Source organism: Erpetoichthys calabaricus, chromosome 10, assembly GCF_900747795.2.
Source record: "Erpetoichthys calabaricus chromosome 10, fErpCal1.3, whole genome shotgun sequence".
Taxonomy (NCBI): Eukaryota; Metazoa; Chordata; class Cladistia; order Polypteriformes; family Polypteridae; genus Erpetoichthys; species Erpetoichthys calabaricus.
In genome coordinates this window covers 13,174,287-13,193,051 of record NC_041403.2, presented here as the reverse complement: position 1 = coordinate 13,193,051, position 18,765 = coordinate 13,174,287, and the positions used below count along the sequence as shown (strand labels likewise).

At 40.8% G+C, this 18,765-nt stretch overlaps 1 protein-coding gene across 2 annotated transcripts in view; it reads left to right on the top strand.

Moving 5' to 3' along the window:
- The first annotated feature begins 415 nt into the window (after positions 1–415).
- The window catches only part of LOC114658825 (uncharacterized), a 148,679-nt gene continuing 130,329 nt past the window's right edge, over positions 416–18,765 (top strand). For both annotated transcript variants that reach the window (XM_051932700.1, XM_051932701.1), the window contains exons 1-6: positions 416–1,168; positions 5,997–6,143; positions 6,260–6,325; positions 6,410–6,539; positions 6,621–6,774; positions 10,474–10,602. In XM_051932700.1, coding sequence (XP_051788660.1) covers positions 938–1,168; positions 5,997–6,143; positions 6,260–6,325; positions 6,410–6,539; positions 6,621–6,774; positions 10,474–10,602 — 857 coding nt within the window. In that variant the 5' untranslated portion in view covers positions 416–937. The remainder of the gene's footprint in view (positions 1,169–5,996; positions 6,144–6,259; positions 6,326–6,409; positions 6,540–6,620; positions 6,775–10,473; positions 10,603–18,765) is intronic.

Genomic DNA, 18,765 nt, shown 5'->3' with positions numbered 1-18,765 from the left:
ACCTTCCATTTTTAAGTTTGTAAATTACATGAAAGATAATAAAATACGTAATACGCGTTGATCTTAACCAATACATTTTTATGTTTGTTTATTAGTCATATGCATAGAATTTCTCCTTATTTTTGGTTCAGTGTTTTAGTGTTCACTATTTTTAGAATAGTGTAATTTTAATTTTGCTAACAATTTGAATGTAGGCCCCTCTTGATCTTGAGGCCCTAGGCTGAAGCCTAGTTAGCCTATAGGAAAATCCGTCCCTGATTTTAATCATTAAAAAGATTCCATTGAATTTACGAACCAATTTCAGAATGATTTGTACAGCTAGATTTCATTACTTTCATATTGCAAATAAATTGAATCGACCCTAATTTTGATCCTGAGGTGGTTTTTCCAGTGGTGCGTGCTTCCAATCTGTCAACTGTGAGGTCGAATTGAGTTATGCATTAACGTCCACAGTCGCCCTCCCTTGATGCGCCTGCGCGCTATGACGCAAGGCGCCGCTTTGTATCCGAGCAACAGGCGGCGACGCCAAGACTCCCAAGAGTGAGACCTCAGACTGCTGAACAACGCAAACTTCTACCGAGTTCACAGAACTTTTTTTGCTCAGAATTCTGGTGTCAAACGTAAGTCTAGCTTGGTATTAAATATTCGCCGCACACGTGCACACGGCTGAGCGTGAGTTTGCGCCCCTCCACTCTGAAATCAAAAGATGGACTGATGGGTCACCGCATTGGACGTTTTTCCGGATTACATCTGATGTCTTCAGTTTTAAGAGACTAAAAGCTCAATTCGCATTCGCATAGGGATTTGAACGGAATCGCTGTCAGGTAGGGTGTTCTGCTTTCTCGTTGGGACTTCAACCCCTTTTAAGACAGACTGAATCCTTAAGTGACGCTCTCATGACTAGCTATTCCTGACTCGAGTCTTCGTGGTGCCCATAATGACAGACCTGGCAGACTTGGGCGCGTTCCGCTGCAGCAACTGCAGTATGACGTTCCGGTCCCTAAGCCTCCTGGACAAACACCGAGAGAAGTTCTGCATCGGCAGCGACATCGGCGACCCGACAGTTTTGAAACTGCGGCTTGGAGAGTCCTGGAACGAGAAGGGCGGACGGCGTGATGAGTGGAGCTGGAGAGAGCGGAAAAGAACGACGACCCCCGACTTCATCACGGTAACTAGTTTCTAAAGTTGGTCAGCGCAGTAACGGGTAACAAGGGGGAATACATTAGAGTACACTATTATATAGTGCATACAGGACATTTCAGAAAAGCAAATTATGATGTGTTGAATACAGAATGACGACTACGGTAGGGGGTGCCATTGAGGATATGAGTGTTAATCAAGATCACTTAATTATTGTTTTTGCCATATAGCGCCTTTTAGACGTTTTTGTCCAAAGCAAGCAAGCGTTTTTCAGGCAGACAAAATAATTGTTTCCATAAGGTGAACACTAGCACCAGAAATCATCCGCTCAGTTAGTTCCTCACATGTGGAAACGAGCAGACTTAAAATGTGACAGAACAACCACGGTATTATAATCAATCACAGTCACAATGTAAGAGCAGACTAGAAAAATCAATCAGGATCACACAGGGAACACATGCTGAGAATGCAAATGGAGCTTCTCCAGCAGCAACATGTGCAAGAAGATTCCAGTTCAAGTTGGAATGATATGGAAACATCATACACGTGGTGTATAATGTGAAGGTGACCATATAGAATCACAGGGTAACAGGTTTGACACTCGTCTATGACTCCTTACCTGACTCTGATTGAATTACATAAACTGCTAGTGCTCACACTTCAGAAGTACAGTATGTAATGATTCTACACAAAGTGCACACAGTGGAAAGATATAAAACATCAAGACAAAAAGTCCAGTTTTCACCACATACCACATCCAGGTTTCTCCACATATGAGTGAGTCCCTTAACTTGTTAGTGCTGCAATTGTACAAATAAAGGTGTAAAGAAATGTATTTCTGTAAGGCCTGACATATGTAAAATGGTGTAGACAACAGAAATGTCCTTCATAAAGTAAAATGTTGTTTATATAGTGCCCTTCATAGTTTACACTACAAAGTATCAATTTAACAAAATCAGGGCTCACCACTGATTTGGTGTATGATCTGAGCTGCCGGCACCACATTACATGACTTGTATTCGGAGGGCATGTCAAACTTGATGACTGTGTTTCTGATCTTGGTGCTTGTGGATGTCTGATTACATGATTTTAAATCACAGGGGATGACAAATTATATGACTCACTTTATAAATACTTGTATAGCTTTCAATAACTCCTTCTACTAAAAGCAGAATTGTTTTAATCCTCAGTGAAAACATAATTACATAACTTTTTTTATTACCACTAGGGGGCAGAGATGCATGTTGCACTTTAAATGACCCCCCATTGTAATTCTCTACCACTATTTGCTTTGGGGGTGCATATAAGGTTTTTTGTTCATCCTGTAGGTGCCACCAAAAGTGCACATAAAACATTTTATTACCTCATCGAAACCCAATGGGTCACCAAAAATGCACAGAGCACCTCTAACAACCCAAACACATTATCCAAGTAGACCTATTTGTAACCTTAACTCAATCCATTCCCAACCATGCCTCACCTTCTTATGGTGGAATCTGGCATCAGACTTGATCCAGTTATCAAGTCTGACATCCTCTCTATCCTGTAACGTGCCGCTGGCTTAACTTTCATCATACGGCAAGTTAGTGCTAATCTTTGATTTTGTTTAATTCCTACTTTGTAGTGTAAAGTAAGAAAGGCACCATGAAACAACCTTTCTATAGCACACACCATGTTATAATTTGTCATGCCCTGTAATTCCTAGTTGTCTAATCTGGCATCCTTAAGGAAATGAGATTCGCAATCTAGTCATCAAATTTGACATCCCCTTGAACCAGACATCATAAAATGTGTCACTGGCTTAACTCAAATCATAGACCAAGTCAGAAGTGAGCCCTGATGTTACTAAATTGTTACTTTGTAGTGTAGAGTATGAAAAGTACTATATAGACAACTTTTTCTTTTATATAGCACCCTTCTATAGCACATACCATCAGGAAATTTGTCATCCAAGTGATTCCTAGTCAACCAATCTGGTATCCTCAAGGTGTCTAGATCAGCAAATGTGGCCATCAAGTTTGACATCCCCGTCCAACTAGAAGTCATGTAAGGCACATTGGGATAGTATGTGAGCGTTGAAAGGCACTGTATAATATCATAAGAAGGTGCAGGTATGGGTCTACATTTGTGCAGGATCACTAACACACATACTATCATACAGTATGTGATTCCTTATCACTTCCAGGTCAGATAAAAATCCTCTTCTTCATCCCGGATGTACGTCGTTCCTTTTGTCTATGTGACCTAGACGCACTTCCGGGTTATAGGGCACGTAGTATTCCCTGAGCCTCCCTACAGCATCCCTTGGTGGTCCCCATGGTATCCAGCAGGGCTGGTTATAAAAACTACAAGGTCCATGAGGCCCTGCTGGAATTCGGGGAACTGCCAGGCTGCCGGGAGAGCTCCTTCTGGCTGCCTGGGGGTATTGGCTGGGATGACATATACTACACTATCAGAGGCTAATGCAATTGCAAAGGTTTCTCTAATAACCAATTAGCATATAAATACGACTAATTAAGGCAAAGCTAAGGGAATTTATCATTAGGATACTGAGGGAATGGCTGCTGAAAATGGGGCTTTGCAGACATATGTGAATGACAGCCATTCAACACACTAGTAATGATTGATCATATGATATATAGTGCCTTTCACATCTATCTATCTATCTATCTATCTATCTATCTATCTATCTATCTATCTATCTATCTATCTATCTATCTATCTATCTATCTATCTATCTATCTATCTATCTTTTTAAGCTGAGATACCAAAGTGTAATCATGGAAATGAAGACTGTATGTATGACATGGTCAAAAACACTTAATTCGCCAGTGCCTCTATCAAATACACTACATTTTGTTCTGGTGAAAGTCCTGCACTGTAGGCAGTTGCGTCCTCAATCTGATGGAGTCAGGACAGTCCACGCTTGGGTGGGTTTGACAAGACACTCGGTAGACACCATTAACACCCGCTTAGCTGTGGCCTAGCCCAATTTTTTACCACTGTGTTAGATATGCCACAGTCCTCTCTAGATTTGACCGAGTTCAATGTGCCCCATGGTTTCCGAGTCTGGGATACAGTTTTTTATCGGTGAAAGAATTACCCCATACTATGCTGGGGTCCCTTTAATGTTGCAGTGCCTGTAGTGGAAACAAATACAGTAAGTGTCGGCACTCTCTGTTTTTGTTGGATTCTTGGTTCTTTGCCACTGTGTACCATATTTTGCACATTGTCTCAATCAATTGATTTCCTCACCTAGGACTTTCGATCGGAATGATATTCGAACATTAGAATTGAGAGCGGATGGAAGGAGTGATGATTCCCCTTATAGTTCCAAACGCAATGATATTCATACATTCCATATATTCATATATTACATTGGAGATCAGAGATTAAGGGGTCGGGGTTCCCCCTTGAAGGTCAGAGCAGGATGCGCCAGTATGAAAACTACTTACTGTGAAAAATGAAAAAGTTCAACTTCAGGCTGTACTCCAGTGTTGGCTGGACAACAAAATCGTACTCTGGTCTTATGGAATAGAGTGGTGCAGAAAGGTTCTAACTTCTTCTCTTCAACTTGGTTCTCTTCATCAGTTTTTTAAAATGGATAAAAAAATGAATCAGTTTTTAAGTTCTATTAATGCAGAAATAAATAAAATTCTAAATGGTTCACAAACTTTCTAACACCACTGTATGCTATAAATGAACTATGGAGAACACGATAAGTTAAGATATGCTTATCTTAAGTATACAAATCACGTCATACATGAATATGCAATCTGCAAACAAAAAGCCACGCCACCTTGGACATCTGACCATCATAATGCAGAATGGTCACTTTTCACGACACGAATACACTTAGGTGCTATGTTGAACTGCCACAGGTTCATTCTAATAATGGCTTTGTTAATTAAATAAATATAAACAGCAACACCGTACTCTAAGGCTACGTCCACACTACTGTGTTTTCAATTAAAAACAATGTTTGTAAACGCAAATGATCTCCACCCATACTAGCATTTTCACATCGTTTACGAAAGTATTTTTCATCCACAATAAATGACCGAAAATGCATATGACATAATCGTCTACCTACACTGGGCATGCACACATCATAGACATCTTTAACTGTGCAGACAATGTGAAATTTTGGAATGATTTTAAACACAATTTGCTGTTCATTTCCTGAGTCTGCCTGAAGATCGGCTTCGTTACCTTTCATTTCATGTGTAGTATTGCGAGGGGTTTGCATTATCTGATTGTCGCACAATCGGTAGAATTTCTGTCATGTCAAAAATTTCATTTGGCTTTCTTGTCGTGTGTAGTCTCATGAGCCAATTTTCTGATGTTGCCATCAGATTTTTTGAAATTCAGTGTGCAGTGATCACAGTGGATGTGCATTGTACACGTAGTGTATGAGCACTAACGTCATGGGATGTTTGTTGGATTAAACGTGCTTGTGCGGTTAGAGCACATATACTTGGCAACTCTATCATGCAGTGTGAGTAGTCTCTTGACCACAATTTCAACCAAACATAATTTAGATGCATACAGATAAATAACACAACAAGGGCCATGGAACTCAACTATTCCATGCTTCCTATGTTGGAATATGTGTTTCGTCCATGAGGGGTGACCAATCAATGAATGAGACATTGTAATGAGCAGGATCCCATCAGGGAAGAGCCTCATGATCAGTATGACCAAACAGAGTGTGAAGGAGTCAGTATTTTCAAAAATCTTCTGTTTTTGCTTGTACACACTGAAATGTGGTGCTCATGTGTTTTTAAAAGCATCCTGTGAAAAATAACCTCAATCACATGGGATGGCAGCATTGCTGATACCTTGTGTCTTTCCAGCTACGACAGCAAAGAGACAGATTGGCGAGGAGGGACCCACAAGTGCCAGAAGTCGCAAATGAAAAGCTGAGGGGCCCACAGCAGGACTCTCATGGCCATGATGTGCTGGCATCAGAAAGTCTGGCTCTGAGAAAACTCACTAATGAGGTGAGCTTTGGCAGTGTCATTGTCATAGACCAGCTGTCTCATAGCACTTTGGCCCCCCCTGCTGAAGGGGACATTTCCATGTCTGGCTTACTGATGACTAATTGAATGTGTTTCAGTTTCAGAGACTCAGGATGTCCATCCAGGAAAGCATGTCAACCAAGCCAGTGCAGTGGGAGCCACAGGTACAGTGCTTCTGATGCATGTCCTTCCTGGGACACTCCATGCCAGCCTAGCTCACTATTTCTCTGTCCTGGCTCTATTTTTAGGTTGAGGTGACTCATTCCTTGAACCGTGAATGGGAGCTCAAAGAACAGGTGCGGGAGATGGTGGACACACACGAACAACACTTGGCTGAAATACAAGCTCGCAACCAGGAACTGGAGCAAAAGAGAGATGGTGAATTTTCATCCGCGTTTTCAGGCTCATTGTTCTACCTATGGTGTGTGTTCTAATACTGTGACTCGTCTCGCTTTTCAGAGATTAGACGGAGGCTGTCAGAGTTGGCAAGTCGAGACTCGGCTGCTGCCCATATTGAGCGTGTTCTCCTGGAGCTGAGGGCACAAGAAGAACGCAATCAGCAAGGTTTAGATGACCTGCGGCAGCAGATTGAGGCCCTTCAGGCCGAAGCCACGTGAGTATATTTTATGCATGCAACACTCAAAAGAGCCAAAGTGGAGTGAGGTCTCCAAAATGTTACCTCAAAGCAGGCTAGAATCTAAAACCAGCCCATCCTGAAAAGATTCATTCCTCTGCAGCCTGAGTGGCCACTCAACTGGCTGGCTTCTGCCTACACTGGGCCAAATGGGCTTTGGCTTCAAAAGTTCTAAACTATATAAGCAAATACCAAAAATATAATATTTTGCTGGGTGAGGATCAGCATAAACCTATAGCTAAAATATAACCAGTATATAGCATTTCTGGTTTCTCCCATAAATAACTCTATAGATTTTGTTTGGAATTACAGATCATTTTACATGTGCTTCCACTGTCCGCTGGGGGTTGCAGAGTTATATGTGCACTTCCTATCCTTCAGGAGTAGTCAAAACCATTTTTTGCATTAACCACCATAAGGAAGTGAGGTGTGTTTGGGGATGGATTTAAGTTAAGGTTATACATTGGTCTACTTGGCTGGTGTATTTGGATTATTAGAGGTGTAATGTTCATATCTGGTAGTCCATGGTATTTTTTTAGCTAATAAAGTGCATTGACTGCACTTTTGGTGGCACCTACATGTCACTAAAAAGCCTCATGTGCACCTCTTCACCAGTTGTTGTGGAGAATTACAGTAGGGTTATTTAAAGTGCAACATGCATCTCCAATGCCCCCTAGTAGTAATAAAGTAATGTCATATATAGTGAATCAGAAACCTTCACTCTATTTCACATTTTAGTATGTTGAAGCCTTACGCTAAAATCTTTGAATTTATTTTTTCCCTCATAAAGTAACACAGTGTACCCTGGAATGACAAAGCAAGCTGAGATTTTAGGAATTTTTGAAAATTTAGTAACAATAATTTAAAAGAAAATCTCACATGGACACAAGTCTTCAGACCCTTACCTCAGAACTTTGACAGTGACTCCAGCCTGGAGTCTTCTTGGTTTGACACAAGAACTTCACATAGCTGGATATGGAGAATTTTCGCCATTCTTTTCTGCAAATATTCTCAAGTTCTGTCAGGTTGAATTGAGTCCATCAATGGACAGCTACTTTCAGGACCCTCCAGAGACATTTGATTGGGTTTAATTATCAGCCACTCAAGAACATTTGTTAGACACTCCTGTGTTGTCTTTGCTTTGTGAACCTTTGGTCCAGTCTGAGATTCAGAATGCTTTGAGCAGGTTTTCATTTAGGTTATTTCTATATTTTGCTCTTTTTAGCTTTCCCACAACCTTGTCTAGTTTCCCAGTCCCTGATACCGCCACCACCATGCTTCATCATTAGAATGGTTAGATTGGATTCCAGATTTGCCACTTAGAATTGAGGCCAAAACAATTCAGTCTTAGTTTCATCAGACCAGAGAATCTTGTTACTCACAGTATGAGAGTCCTTTAGGTGTGCCTGGGTTTTTTTTGTTTTTTTTTTTTGCAAACTTCTAAAGTGCTTTAATGTGTCATCTGGCTACTCTGTCAGAAAGTCCAGATCAGTGGAGTGTTACAGTTGTGGATGTCCATCTGGAAGTTTCTGCCATCCCCACAAAGGCTGTCTGGAGCTCAGCCAGAGTGACTACTGGATTCTTGTTCACCTTTCTTGTCCTGGTCCATCTCCCTCAACTGCTCAGTTTCACCAGGTGGCCAGCTCTAAGAAGGCCTTCGGTTATTCCAAAGTTCTCCCATTTAAAGATTATGGAGGACACCATACCCTTGGGAAACCCGAATGCTGCAAACATTTTCTTGCAGCCTTCCCCAGATCTGTGCTTTGACATAATCTTGTCTGCAACATTTATTTCTATAGCACATTTTCATACAAATGATGTAGCTCAATGTGCTTTACATAATGAAGAAAGAGAAAAAAGACAAAATAAATAAGAAAATAGAATTAGGGAACACTGATTAACATAGAGTAAAAGTAAGGTCCGATGGCCAGGGAGGACAGAAAAAACAAAAAAAAAAAACTGGAGAAAAAAATAAAATCTGCAGGGGTTTCTAGGCCACAAGACAGCTCAGGCCCCTCTAGTCATTCTACCTAACATAAATGACCTTACAATCAGGTTTCACATGGAAGAACTTGATGATGAAAGTCATGTGGATTTCTGGCCTTTAATCCATCAATGCAGGGGCATCACAGTGCTTTGATCAGGTGGTAGTGATGTAGATCACCACCACAGAAAACCAGAAAAAGAACAGAAGAGAAAACCCTCATGGCTTGGGTTTTGCTCACCTGCGGTACCTTCTATGGACAGGTGTATATCTTTCCTAATCAGTCCAATCAATGGAATTGACCAGAGGTGAACTCGAGATGAGGAGTAGAAACGTCTCAATGATAATCAAAAGAATGGGGTGCACCTGGGCCAGATTTCAAGTGTCATAGCAGAAGGTCTCAATATTTGTGTTAATGGAATATTTCATGACACAGTGGTGCAGTGGGTAGCACTGCTGCCTCGCAGTTAGGAGACCCAGGTTCACTTCCCAGGTCCTCCCTGTGTGGAGTTTGCATGTTCTCCCTGTGTCTGCATGAGTTTTCTCCGGGCGCTCCGGTTTCCTCCCACAGTCCAAAGACATGCAGGTTAGGTGCATTGGCGATCCTAAATTGTCCCTAGTGTGTGTGTGTGTGCCCTGCCTGGGGTTTGTTTCCCTCCTTGCACCCTGTGTTGGCTGGGATTGGCTCCAGCAGACCCCCGTGACCCTGTAGTTAGGATATAGTGGGTTGGATAATGGATGGAATATTTCATTTTTTATTTTTAATACATTTGCACAAATTCATAAAATCTTGTTTTGCTTAGTCATTCTGAGGTATCAAGTGTTGTTTGATTAGGAAAAAAGGAATTGAAATTATTTAAGCATAAGGTTGCAATATAAAAAAATGTGAAAAAACTTTCCACTGATATTATCTAAAATAACATTAAGCTGAGATGAGAACAAAGAAATAGGAAAACAAGCTGAAATTTGAGAAATCTGACAAACAGAAGACCATTCAATCCACCAGGCTCATTTGTTTAGCTAATAGCTAAGCTGTACCAATAGAAACAAAGTTCCCACCAATGACTGTTTCTCTCTTCAGAACAGGCTACATTAGATTACTAAATATAAATGAAAATCACCTACCTGAGACTAATCCTACCTAATCAACTGAATAGTTTGTACGGGAGGTTTGAGAGACTCCCACCACCATCCAGAAAACTAATTTATCTTTTACAGTCCAGTCCTTCCTGGCCCAAATGACAATCTTCCTTCCATAGTTAAATATTGTCTTAATCAGTAATAATTTATGCCCTGGGAGGTTATAAATTGCCTAATAAGTAAGTCTATTATTGCTATGGTTATTTTGAAGCTCTATACACACTTCTCTTCTGTTTAAGGATTAATGAAAGTGCAGCTCTCTTACTTCTGCTGGTTGAGTTGATTAATCCTTCACATGTACATCTGCTGCCACCTTGTGGTTGATGAAAAGTCATACAGTTATTTCTTGCATAATAATAAATGTACTGTACATCTGTTATCCTTGGGGATAATTTCAATCTCTACATGCATTTTAGGCAGCTCTGGTGTTACAAAAAAGTACAACTTTGGTGCCCCCAGTGATCATGAAAGCCCACGGCTCTTAGTACTTGCCACTTCTCCACTGTGAGCTGTTGGATCATCATTTGTTTTAACTTGCTGACTCTTTTCCATAGGACTAAAGCTGACCACGTTGCCCACACCAGCTCACACCCTTCTAACCCCATGGAGAGGAAGGACCTGCATGTGTCATTTAACATGATGCCCACCGCCATCAGAGATGGCACCCTGTCTTCTGAGATCAGGTAAGGTGACACCTGCAGACAATGCAGTCTTTTCTTGTGTGAATTTCCCCTTGAGATTAATAAAGTCTGGGATTACCCATGGTCCTTTTATATTCCCTGACCCAGAAGTGTGTTCAATCCCGTAGTCCATGTGATTCCTTATCACTTCCGGGTCAGATAAAAATCCTCTTCTTCATCCCGGAAGTACGTCGTTCCTTTTGTCCATGTGACCTAGACGCACTTCCGGGTTATAGGGCATGTAGTATTCCCTGAGCCTCCCTACAGCGTCCCTTGGTGGTCCCCATGGTATCCAGCAGGGCTGGTTATAAAAACTACAAGGTCCATGAGGCCCTGCTGGAATTCAGGGAACTTCCATGCTGCCAGGAGAGCTCCATCTGGCGGCCTGGGGGTATTGGCCGGGATGACTAGATCTATCTATCTATCTATCTATCTATCTATCTATCTATCTATCTATCTATCTATCTATCTATCTATCTATCTATCTATCTATCTATCTATCTATCTATCTATCTATCTATCTATCTATCTATCAGTTCATTTATATATAGTGCCTTTCACATCTATCTATCTATCTATCTATCTATCTATCTATCTATCTATCTATCTATCTATCTATCAGTTCATTTATATATAGTGCCTTTCACATCTATCTATCTATCTATCTATCTATCTATCTATCTATCTATCTATCTATCTATCTATCTATCTATCTATCTATCTATCTATCGTTATCATTGTTGCCAGCCTGTAAAATGGGACAGGTCAGGGTGACACCAGAAAAACTGGTTTTGTTTTTGAGTCCCAAGTAAGAAGTGATTTACCTAGGATGAATTTCCTTCCCTTCATGGACACTTAAACACAATTTTAGCACGATGGTTTTTGTGAAACAGTTCCTCTTTGGTGGAGCAACTGAAAAGAGTATAAACAGAGCCCTGTGCTGTCACAGGGCTACTTCACCACTACCGTCTTTTAATTAAAAAATGTCCACATTAACAGTTTCACATCACTTACGAAATGATCTCCTTCAACACAAAAACAACCGAAACGTATATGACAGCCGTTTGTTGACGCTGGGCATGTGCGCAACTGCGGAAAAATCCTTGAAGAGACAGTAATGTTGACAGCCATGGGATTTATTGAAAAACTATAGTGACCGGTAAATTATTTTACTTTTGCACATGTATTTCAGACTGGAAAAAACGCAATTAAGATGCATACATGTAAGCAACACAATAAGCACCATTGAAAGCAACTCCTCTACATCCTCCATGTTTGAATAAGATTTTCTTCCTTGTTGGGTGACGAATCAGGAAATGAGATATTGTAATCAGCAGGATCCAATCAGCGAAGAGACACATAACAATACATTTCAAAAGCCTACGTTTTCACCTATCCACATTGCAACACCGTGCCTGTGTTTTCAGACATATATGGCTCTGGAGAGCGTTTTCAAAAGTCTCCATTATCAGACATTGAAAATGCCAGTGTAGTGTGGACAAAAGGCAAAAAACAGAATTTTTAAATGAAAATGTAATAATGTGGACGTAACTTCAGTCAAATATTAAAGATACTCTTAGCTTTCAAATTCTACCCAGGGAGGCTAATAGTAGTTAGCTAGAGAAGATCTAGAAATGTCCAAAATGTGAAAGGAAGAGACACTGCTGTGAACTGATAAGGTCTGGCCAGCTTAACGCATGCAAACAGGTACTATATAAGAACCACTTTAATTGTCCACATCCACATTTAAATTTGCGCACACACTTGAGTGTAGATTATGTTATTAGACCTGGGCGATCTTCAGTACTGAGTGAACACTTGGAAAGTGCAGCTTAATGCAGAAAGGTCCAAAGTTCTATACATAGGAAAAAGGATAATTTATTATAAATACAAGTAGAAATGAAAAAGAATTTAGGGACCTATCCATTGAAATAACATTCTTATTAATGAAAATGTGCAGAAGCAAAAAAAGGATGTCATCAAAGCATTTAAAATTCTTTGCATTGATTAAGCTGATCCAGCAGAATTCTTTCAATTCAATAGTGTAATACTATGTCCAACGGTCTCCGCAAATGGAGGAGGTTCAGTGTTGTTAAATACACTATAGAACAGGGGTGGGCAAAGTCATTCCTGGAGGGCCGCAGTGGCTGCAGGTTTTTGCTCCAACCCAATTACTTAATAAGAAGCCCTTATTGCTCAAGTGACACTTCTGCTTCACTTTAGTGGTCTCGCTCATTAAGATTTTGAACCCTATTCACTTATTTTTGTCTTAAACAGCTGTATTCTTGGCTTTTAATGGCTCCTAATTAGCAATAACATGCAAATGACAAAAGAGACCAGCATTTCTCCATTTAGCTTGTTACCATTTACACCTCTGTGTGTATTTATCAGGCACTATTGGGTTTAATTAAATACTTTAAAGGACAGTGAAGAGAAAAAAGTGAAGGACTGAGAATTACTCCTCCATTTTAGACTTCAAATCATTTGGATGATATCCTTAGAAAGGGGAAGAAAATCTAGGATATCAGAAGGACCTGACATAGCAGAGTTAAAGCACTAACAAGCCACGAAATTAAATTATTGGCAAATATTGCTTTCTAATTAAGCAACTGGGTGAGAATAAAAACCTGCAGCCCTCCAGGACTGTGATTGAGGATCCCTGCTCTAGAAACATCTTCTGCTTCATTTTAGTTATCTCCCTCATTAAGATTTTGAACCCTTATTACTTATTTAAGTCTTAAACAGCTGCATTCTCAGTTTTTAATTGCTCCTTATTAGCAATAAGAGGCAAATGACAAAAGAAACCAGCAGTTATTCATTTTGCTTGTTACCCTTTACACCTGTGTGCATTTATCGTGCACTATTTGGTTTAATTAAATACTTGGAAGGAAAGAGAAGAGAAAAAAGTGAAGGATTGAGAATTACCCATCCGTTTTACACTTCTAAGTATTTGGATGATATCCTTAGAATGGAAAAAAAAATCTGGGATATGAGAATGACCTGACATAGTAGAGTTAAAGCACTAACAAGCCATGAAATGTAATTATTGGCAAGAATTGTTTTCTAATTAAGCAACTGGGTTGGAACAAAAACCTGCGGCCCTCCAGGAATGACTTTGCCCACCCCTGCTATAGAAAGATCTTTCAATTTACAGTGCCACCTCAAAGCCACCACAACAACATCAATCAATCACAACACAAATAATTTTATACTTAGTTTGTATTAAATAATCATTAAGCATACAGTCCATGTCAGAGTAGGCCAGGAAAACCTCACTGGAATTCAGCTGGATGCAAACTCCTACTCCATGTTAGCATAGGTGCTCTCAGTGCTCCACCCATTATGTTCTACAGGATGTGTAGTAGTTTGAGCTGTATAACATACTGTATAAAATATAATAAAAAGAAAATGCAAGCAATGTAACATAATAAGTAGAAATATCATATATTAAATATGTTACTATATACCGTATATACTTGCGTTTAAGTTCTCCTGCGGATAAGTCGGGGCTTGATTTTACCGTATAATTTCCAGTATTTTATAATGTCAGTCGTATAGGTGGAATGCGGAAAACTCACACTATTGGTCCAAGAGATTATGATATGCTGACGCCCACCTGAGAGAGTAACCACGGAGCACACGGCCTGTTTTTCTATGTATTGTGCCTACGTGACCACACGGTAATACCCGAACTATTCCAAAGTGACGTTTACATTGTTTTATGTTCTTTGTGTCTCACATGCTCATACACCTTTATCGTAAGAGCATGCCTTATCTACAATGGAGCATTTGATCAGAAGAAAATATGAGGCTGGTTTTAAATTAAAAGTTGTTGAAGTGGCGAAAGAAATTGGTAACTGCACTGCTGCAACAAAATTGGATGTGTCTGAGAAACTGGTGCGAGATTGGAGGAAGCATGAAGATGTAAAAAAATAAATAAATAAATTTAAGTTTTGTATTTTTGAACAAGTGTATAAGTCGGGGTCTGATTTTATGATCAGTTTTTCAGGTTTCAAGACCCAACTTATACGTGAGTATATACGGTAGTTTTACCCAAATTGTTCTACAAAAGTGTGTCAAGAAAAGCTGCTGGGGCTCTTTCATAGCATCTGTTTTATTACTTATTTAACATTTACTTTGTAATCTGCTGGTTTAAATGGATTATGAACTGAACTGGTATATACATACTAGTCAAAAAATTAAGGCAACACTTAAATCACACAATGAATGAAATATTCAAATAGAAAATCTTTATTAGTACGGTGTAATTTGTTGAGAACAAAACAATGTAACAACAGTCAATGAAAACTAAAATCACCAACCAATCGAGGGCTTATTCAACATCACACTGAAAATCAAAGTCAAATATTTGAAATCACTGGCTGGTCCAACTTCAGTTTCATCCCAGCAATTCCTAAAGTGACTCAGGATTGTGTATGGCCCCTCCTGATGAGACAGAGGATAGTGTACTGGGCGATCTCATCCCAGACCTGGACCTGGGCACCAGCGAGCTCCTAGATAGTCTTTGGTGCTACATGGTGGTACCGGATGCACCAATACAGAACGTCCCAAATGTTCTCAACCCAGGGCCCACTGCACCAGCATAAGTTCTGAGGATTTCATCCTAGTACGTAATAGCAGTCAGGGCACCATTGCCTAGCACGTGGAAGTCAGTGCAACCCTCCAAGGATATGCCTCCTCGAGCCATCACTCACCCACTGCCAAAGCGGTCATGCCTGATGATGTTACAGGCTGCATAACGTTCACCATGGCATCTCCCGACTCTTTCACATCTGCCAAATGTGTTCAGTGTGAAAAAGCTCTCGTCTGTGAAGAGAACGGAGTGCCAATGGCAGAGCAGCCAATTGTGCCATTCTCTGGTGACTGCCTTTCAAGCTGCACAGGATGGGCTGTGAGCAGATTTTCACGTAGAGGACGTTGGACCCTCATGCCATCAACATGGTGTTTGTTTCTGACAGTTTGTTTAGAAACATGCACACCAGTAGCCAGCTGGAGGTCACTTTGTAGGGCTATGGCAGTGTTCCTCCTGTTCTTCCTCACACAAAGGAGCAGATAACAGTCCTGCTACTGGGTTGATGCCCTTCTACATCCCTGTCTAGCTCTACTTGTGTAATGGCCCATTTCCTTCCAGCTTTTGAGACTGCTGGGAGACACAGCAAACCTTCTTGTGATGGCACTTACGGGGCGGAGTGGTGGCTTTGAGGCTAAGGATCTGTGCCGGTATCCAGAAGGTTGGCGGTTCGAATCCCTGTCACTGCCAAAAGAGATCCTACTCTGCTGGGCCCCTGAGCAAGACCCTTAGTTGGATGGGAAGCATTGGTGCATAGCCATTTTAAGATCTCTCCAGAGATGTTCAATCAGATTCAAGTCTGGGCTCTGGCTGGGCCACTCAAGGACATTCACAGAGTTGTCCTGAAGCCACTCCTTTGATATCTTGGCTGTGTGCTTAGGGTCGTTGTCCTGCTGAAAGATGAACCGTCGCCCCAGTCTGAAGTCAAGTGCGCTCTGGAGCAGGTTTTCATCCAGGATGTCTCTGTACATTGCTGCAGTCATCTTTCCCTTTATCCTGACTAGTCTCCCAGTCCCTGCCTCTGGCAAACATCCCCACAGCATGATGCTGCCACCACCATGCTTCACTGTAGGGATGGTATTGGCCTGGTGATGAGCGGTGCCTGGTTTCCTCCAAATGTGACGCCTGGCATTCACACCAAAGAGTTCAATCTTTGTCTCATCAGACCAGAAAATTTTCCTTCTTCCTGGTCTGAGAGCCCTTCAGGTGCCTTTTGGCAAACTCCAGGCGGGCTGCCATGTGCCTTTTACTAAGGAGTGGCTTCCGTCTGGCCACTCTACCATACAGGCCTGATTGGTGGATTGATGCAGAGATGGTTGTCCTTCTGGAAGGTTCTCCTCTCTCCACAGAGGACCTCTGGAGCTCTGACAGAGTGACCATCAGGTTCTTGGTCACCTCCTTGACTAAGGCCCTTCTCCCCCTATCGCTCAGTTTAGATGGCCGGCCAGCTCTAGGAAGAGTCCTGGTGGTTTCAAACTTCTTCCACTTACGGATGATGGAGGCCACTGTGCTCATTGGGACCTTCAAAGCAGCAGAAATTTTTCTGTAACCTTCCCCAGATTTGTGCCTGGAGACAATCCTGTCTCGCAGGTCTACAGACAATTCCTTTGACTTTATGCTTGGTTTGTGCTCTGACATGAACTGTCAACTGTGGGACCTTATATAGACAGGTGTGTGCCTTTCCAAATCATGTCCAGTCAACTGAATTTACCACAGGTGGACTCCAATGAAGCTGCACAAACATCTCAAGGATGATCAGGGGAAACAGGATGCACCTGAGCTCAATTTCGAGCTTCATGGCAAAGGCTGTGAATACTTATGTACATGTGCTTTCTCAATTTTTTTATTTTTAATAAATTTGCAAAAACCTCAAGTAAACTTTTTTCATGTTGTCATTATGGGGTGTTTTGTGTAGAATTCTGAGCAAAAAAATGAATTTAATCCATTCTGGAATAAGGCTGTAACATCACAAAATGTGGAAAAAGTGATGCGCTGTGAATACTTTCCAGATGCACTGTATATTCACATTTAAGTTTGTATTTTATGAGCACTATACATGTGTATTTGTTTTAATGACTTTCACAGTTTTTGGTAAATGAAGCCATATGAAACTAGTTAGTTAACTAGAGATATTAGGTAAATGAATGGAAATTTGAGCATTTTTTTTTGAGTCTGAGGCCAAAAGACCTCCCAGCCCCTATAAGGCATCTACTGTACCTAACAAAAATATGTTTAAGTTGAATCTAATTGTTTCCAGGCTTCCTCCCAGAGATTTGGGGCATCCACTTTCATTCGAGCATCACAGGAAGTTGGAAATTCTTTTGATCACAGAAAGTCTGGAAAAAAAACAGAGAAAATTACAGATTAGTAATGATTGCAAATCTATGTAGAATATAATAAATCTATGCATGTACAGTAATCCCTCACTTATCGCGGGAGATAGGTTCCAAGGCCGACCGCGATAACTGAATTTCCGCGAAGTAGGGACACAATATTTATTTAATTATTTAACGTGTATTTGGACGTTTTTAAACCCTCCCTGTATTGTTTACAACCCACCGTTTACTCTATTAAAAACAGGGACAACTGCTAAGCAATATGAAATCGGTAGATAAGTTTACATTTACTGTATAGCGAAGTACACGTAGCAGCTTGTAGGCGGTCATGACGTCGTCGACCTTGTTGCAAAGATTCCTAAAGCAGATTCCATCCAGACTACTGCCTTATCACGTCCACTTGCAACTCGTTTTGCACCCTGGTTAAAGGACACTGCAGCCGTAGATCTTATATGCTTTTCCTCCTTTTTAAATAAAAAGAATCGATGTCCTGTGTAGCTGTTTCCTTCCTTCAACATATCCAAAACTTTTACCTTTTCTGCAATCATTTGCATCTTCTGTTGGTGCTTGGACACGGCCCCTGAAGCATTAGCACGTTAATGATGAATGAGTGAGATGAGACTTCCTGGTTAATGCAACACTCCGTCGCTGAGCCAATCAGCAGCACACAGGAACTTAACTGCGTGCTCTGATTGGGTAGCTTCTCAGCCATCCACCAATAGCATCTCTTGTATGAAATCAACTGGGCAAACCAACTGAGGAAGCAAGTAAAAAGACCCATTGTCCACAGAAACCCGCGAAGCAGCGAAAAATCCGCGTTATGAATTTAGATATGTTCACATATAAAATCTGCGAAGTCGTGAATCCGCGAAAAGTGAACTGCGAAGTAGCGAGGGATTACTGTATAGTCTAATGGAAGTACAACTAAAATGTCACCATGAAAAAAACAAATTAAAAAGTGTTTTTTAGGACTTTTTTAAAAATGACACACTATGTAAGCCTGGCATATCTCTATTGGTAAGTATTACAAAATACTACCACACCATTTATTTTAAGCTTGGCTCTTGGAATAATAAGCAGACCCCTATTAGATGTTTTAAGGTTACTACTTAGAGTGTAGGGGGACAGACATTTCAAAATATAGGAAGAAGAGAGATTATTTAAAACTTTTTATATCATTTGCAGTATTTTAAAATCACTTCAAAAGGACACCGGTAACCAATGTAACGATGCCAAGCT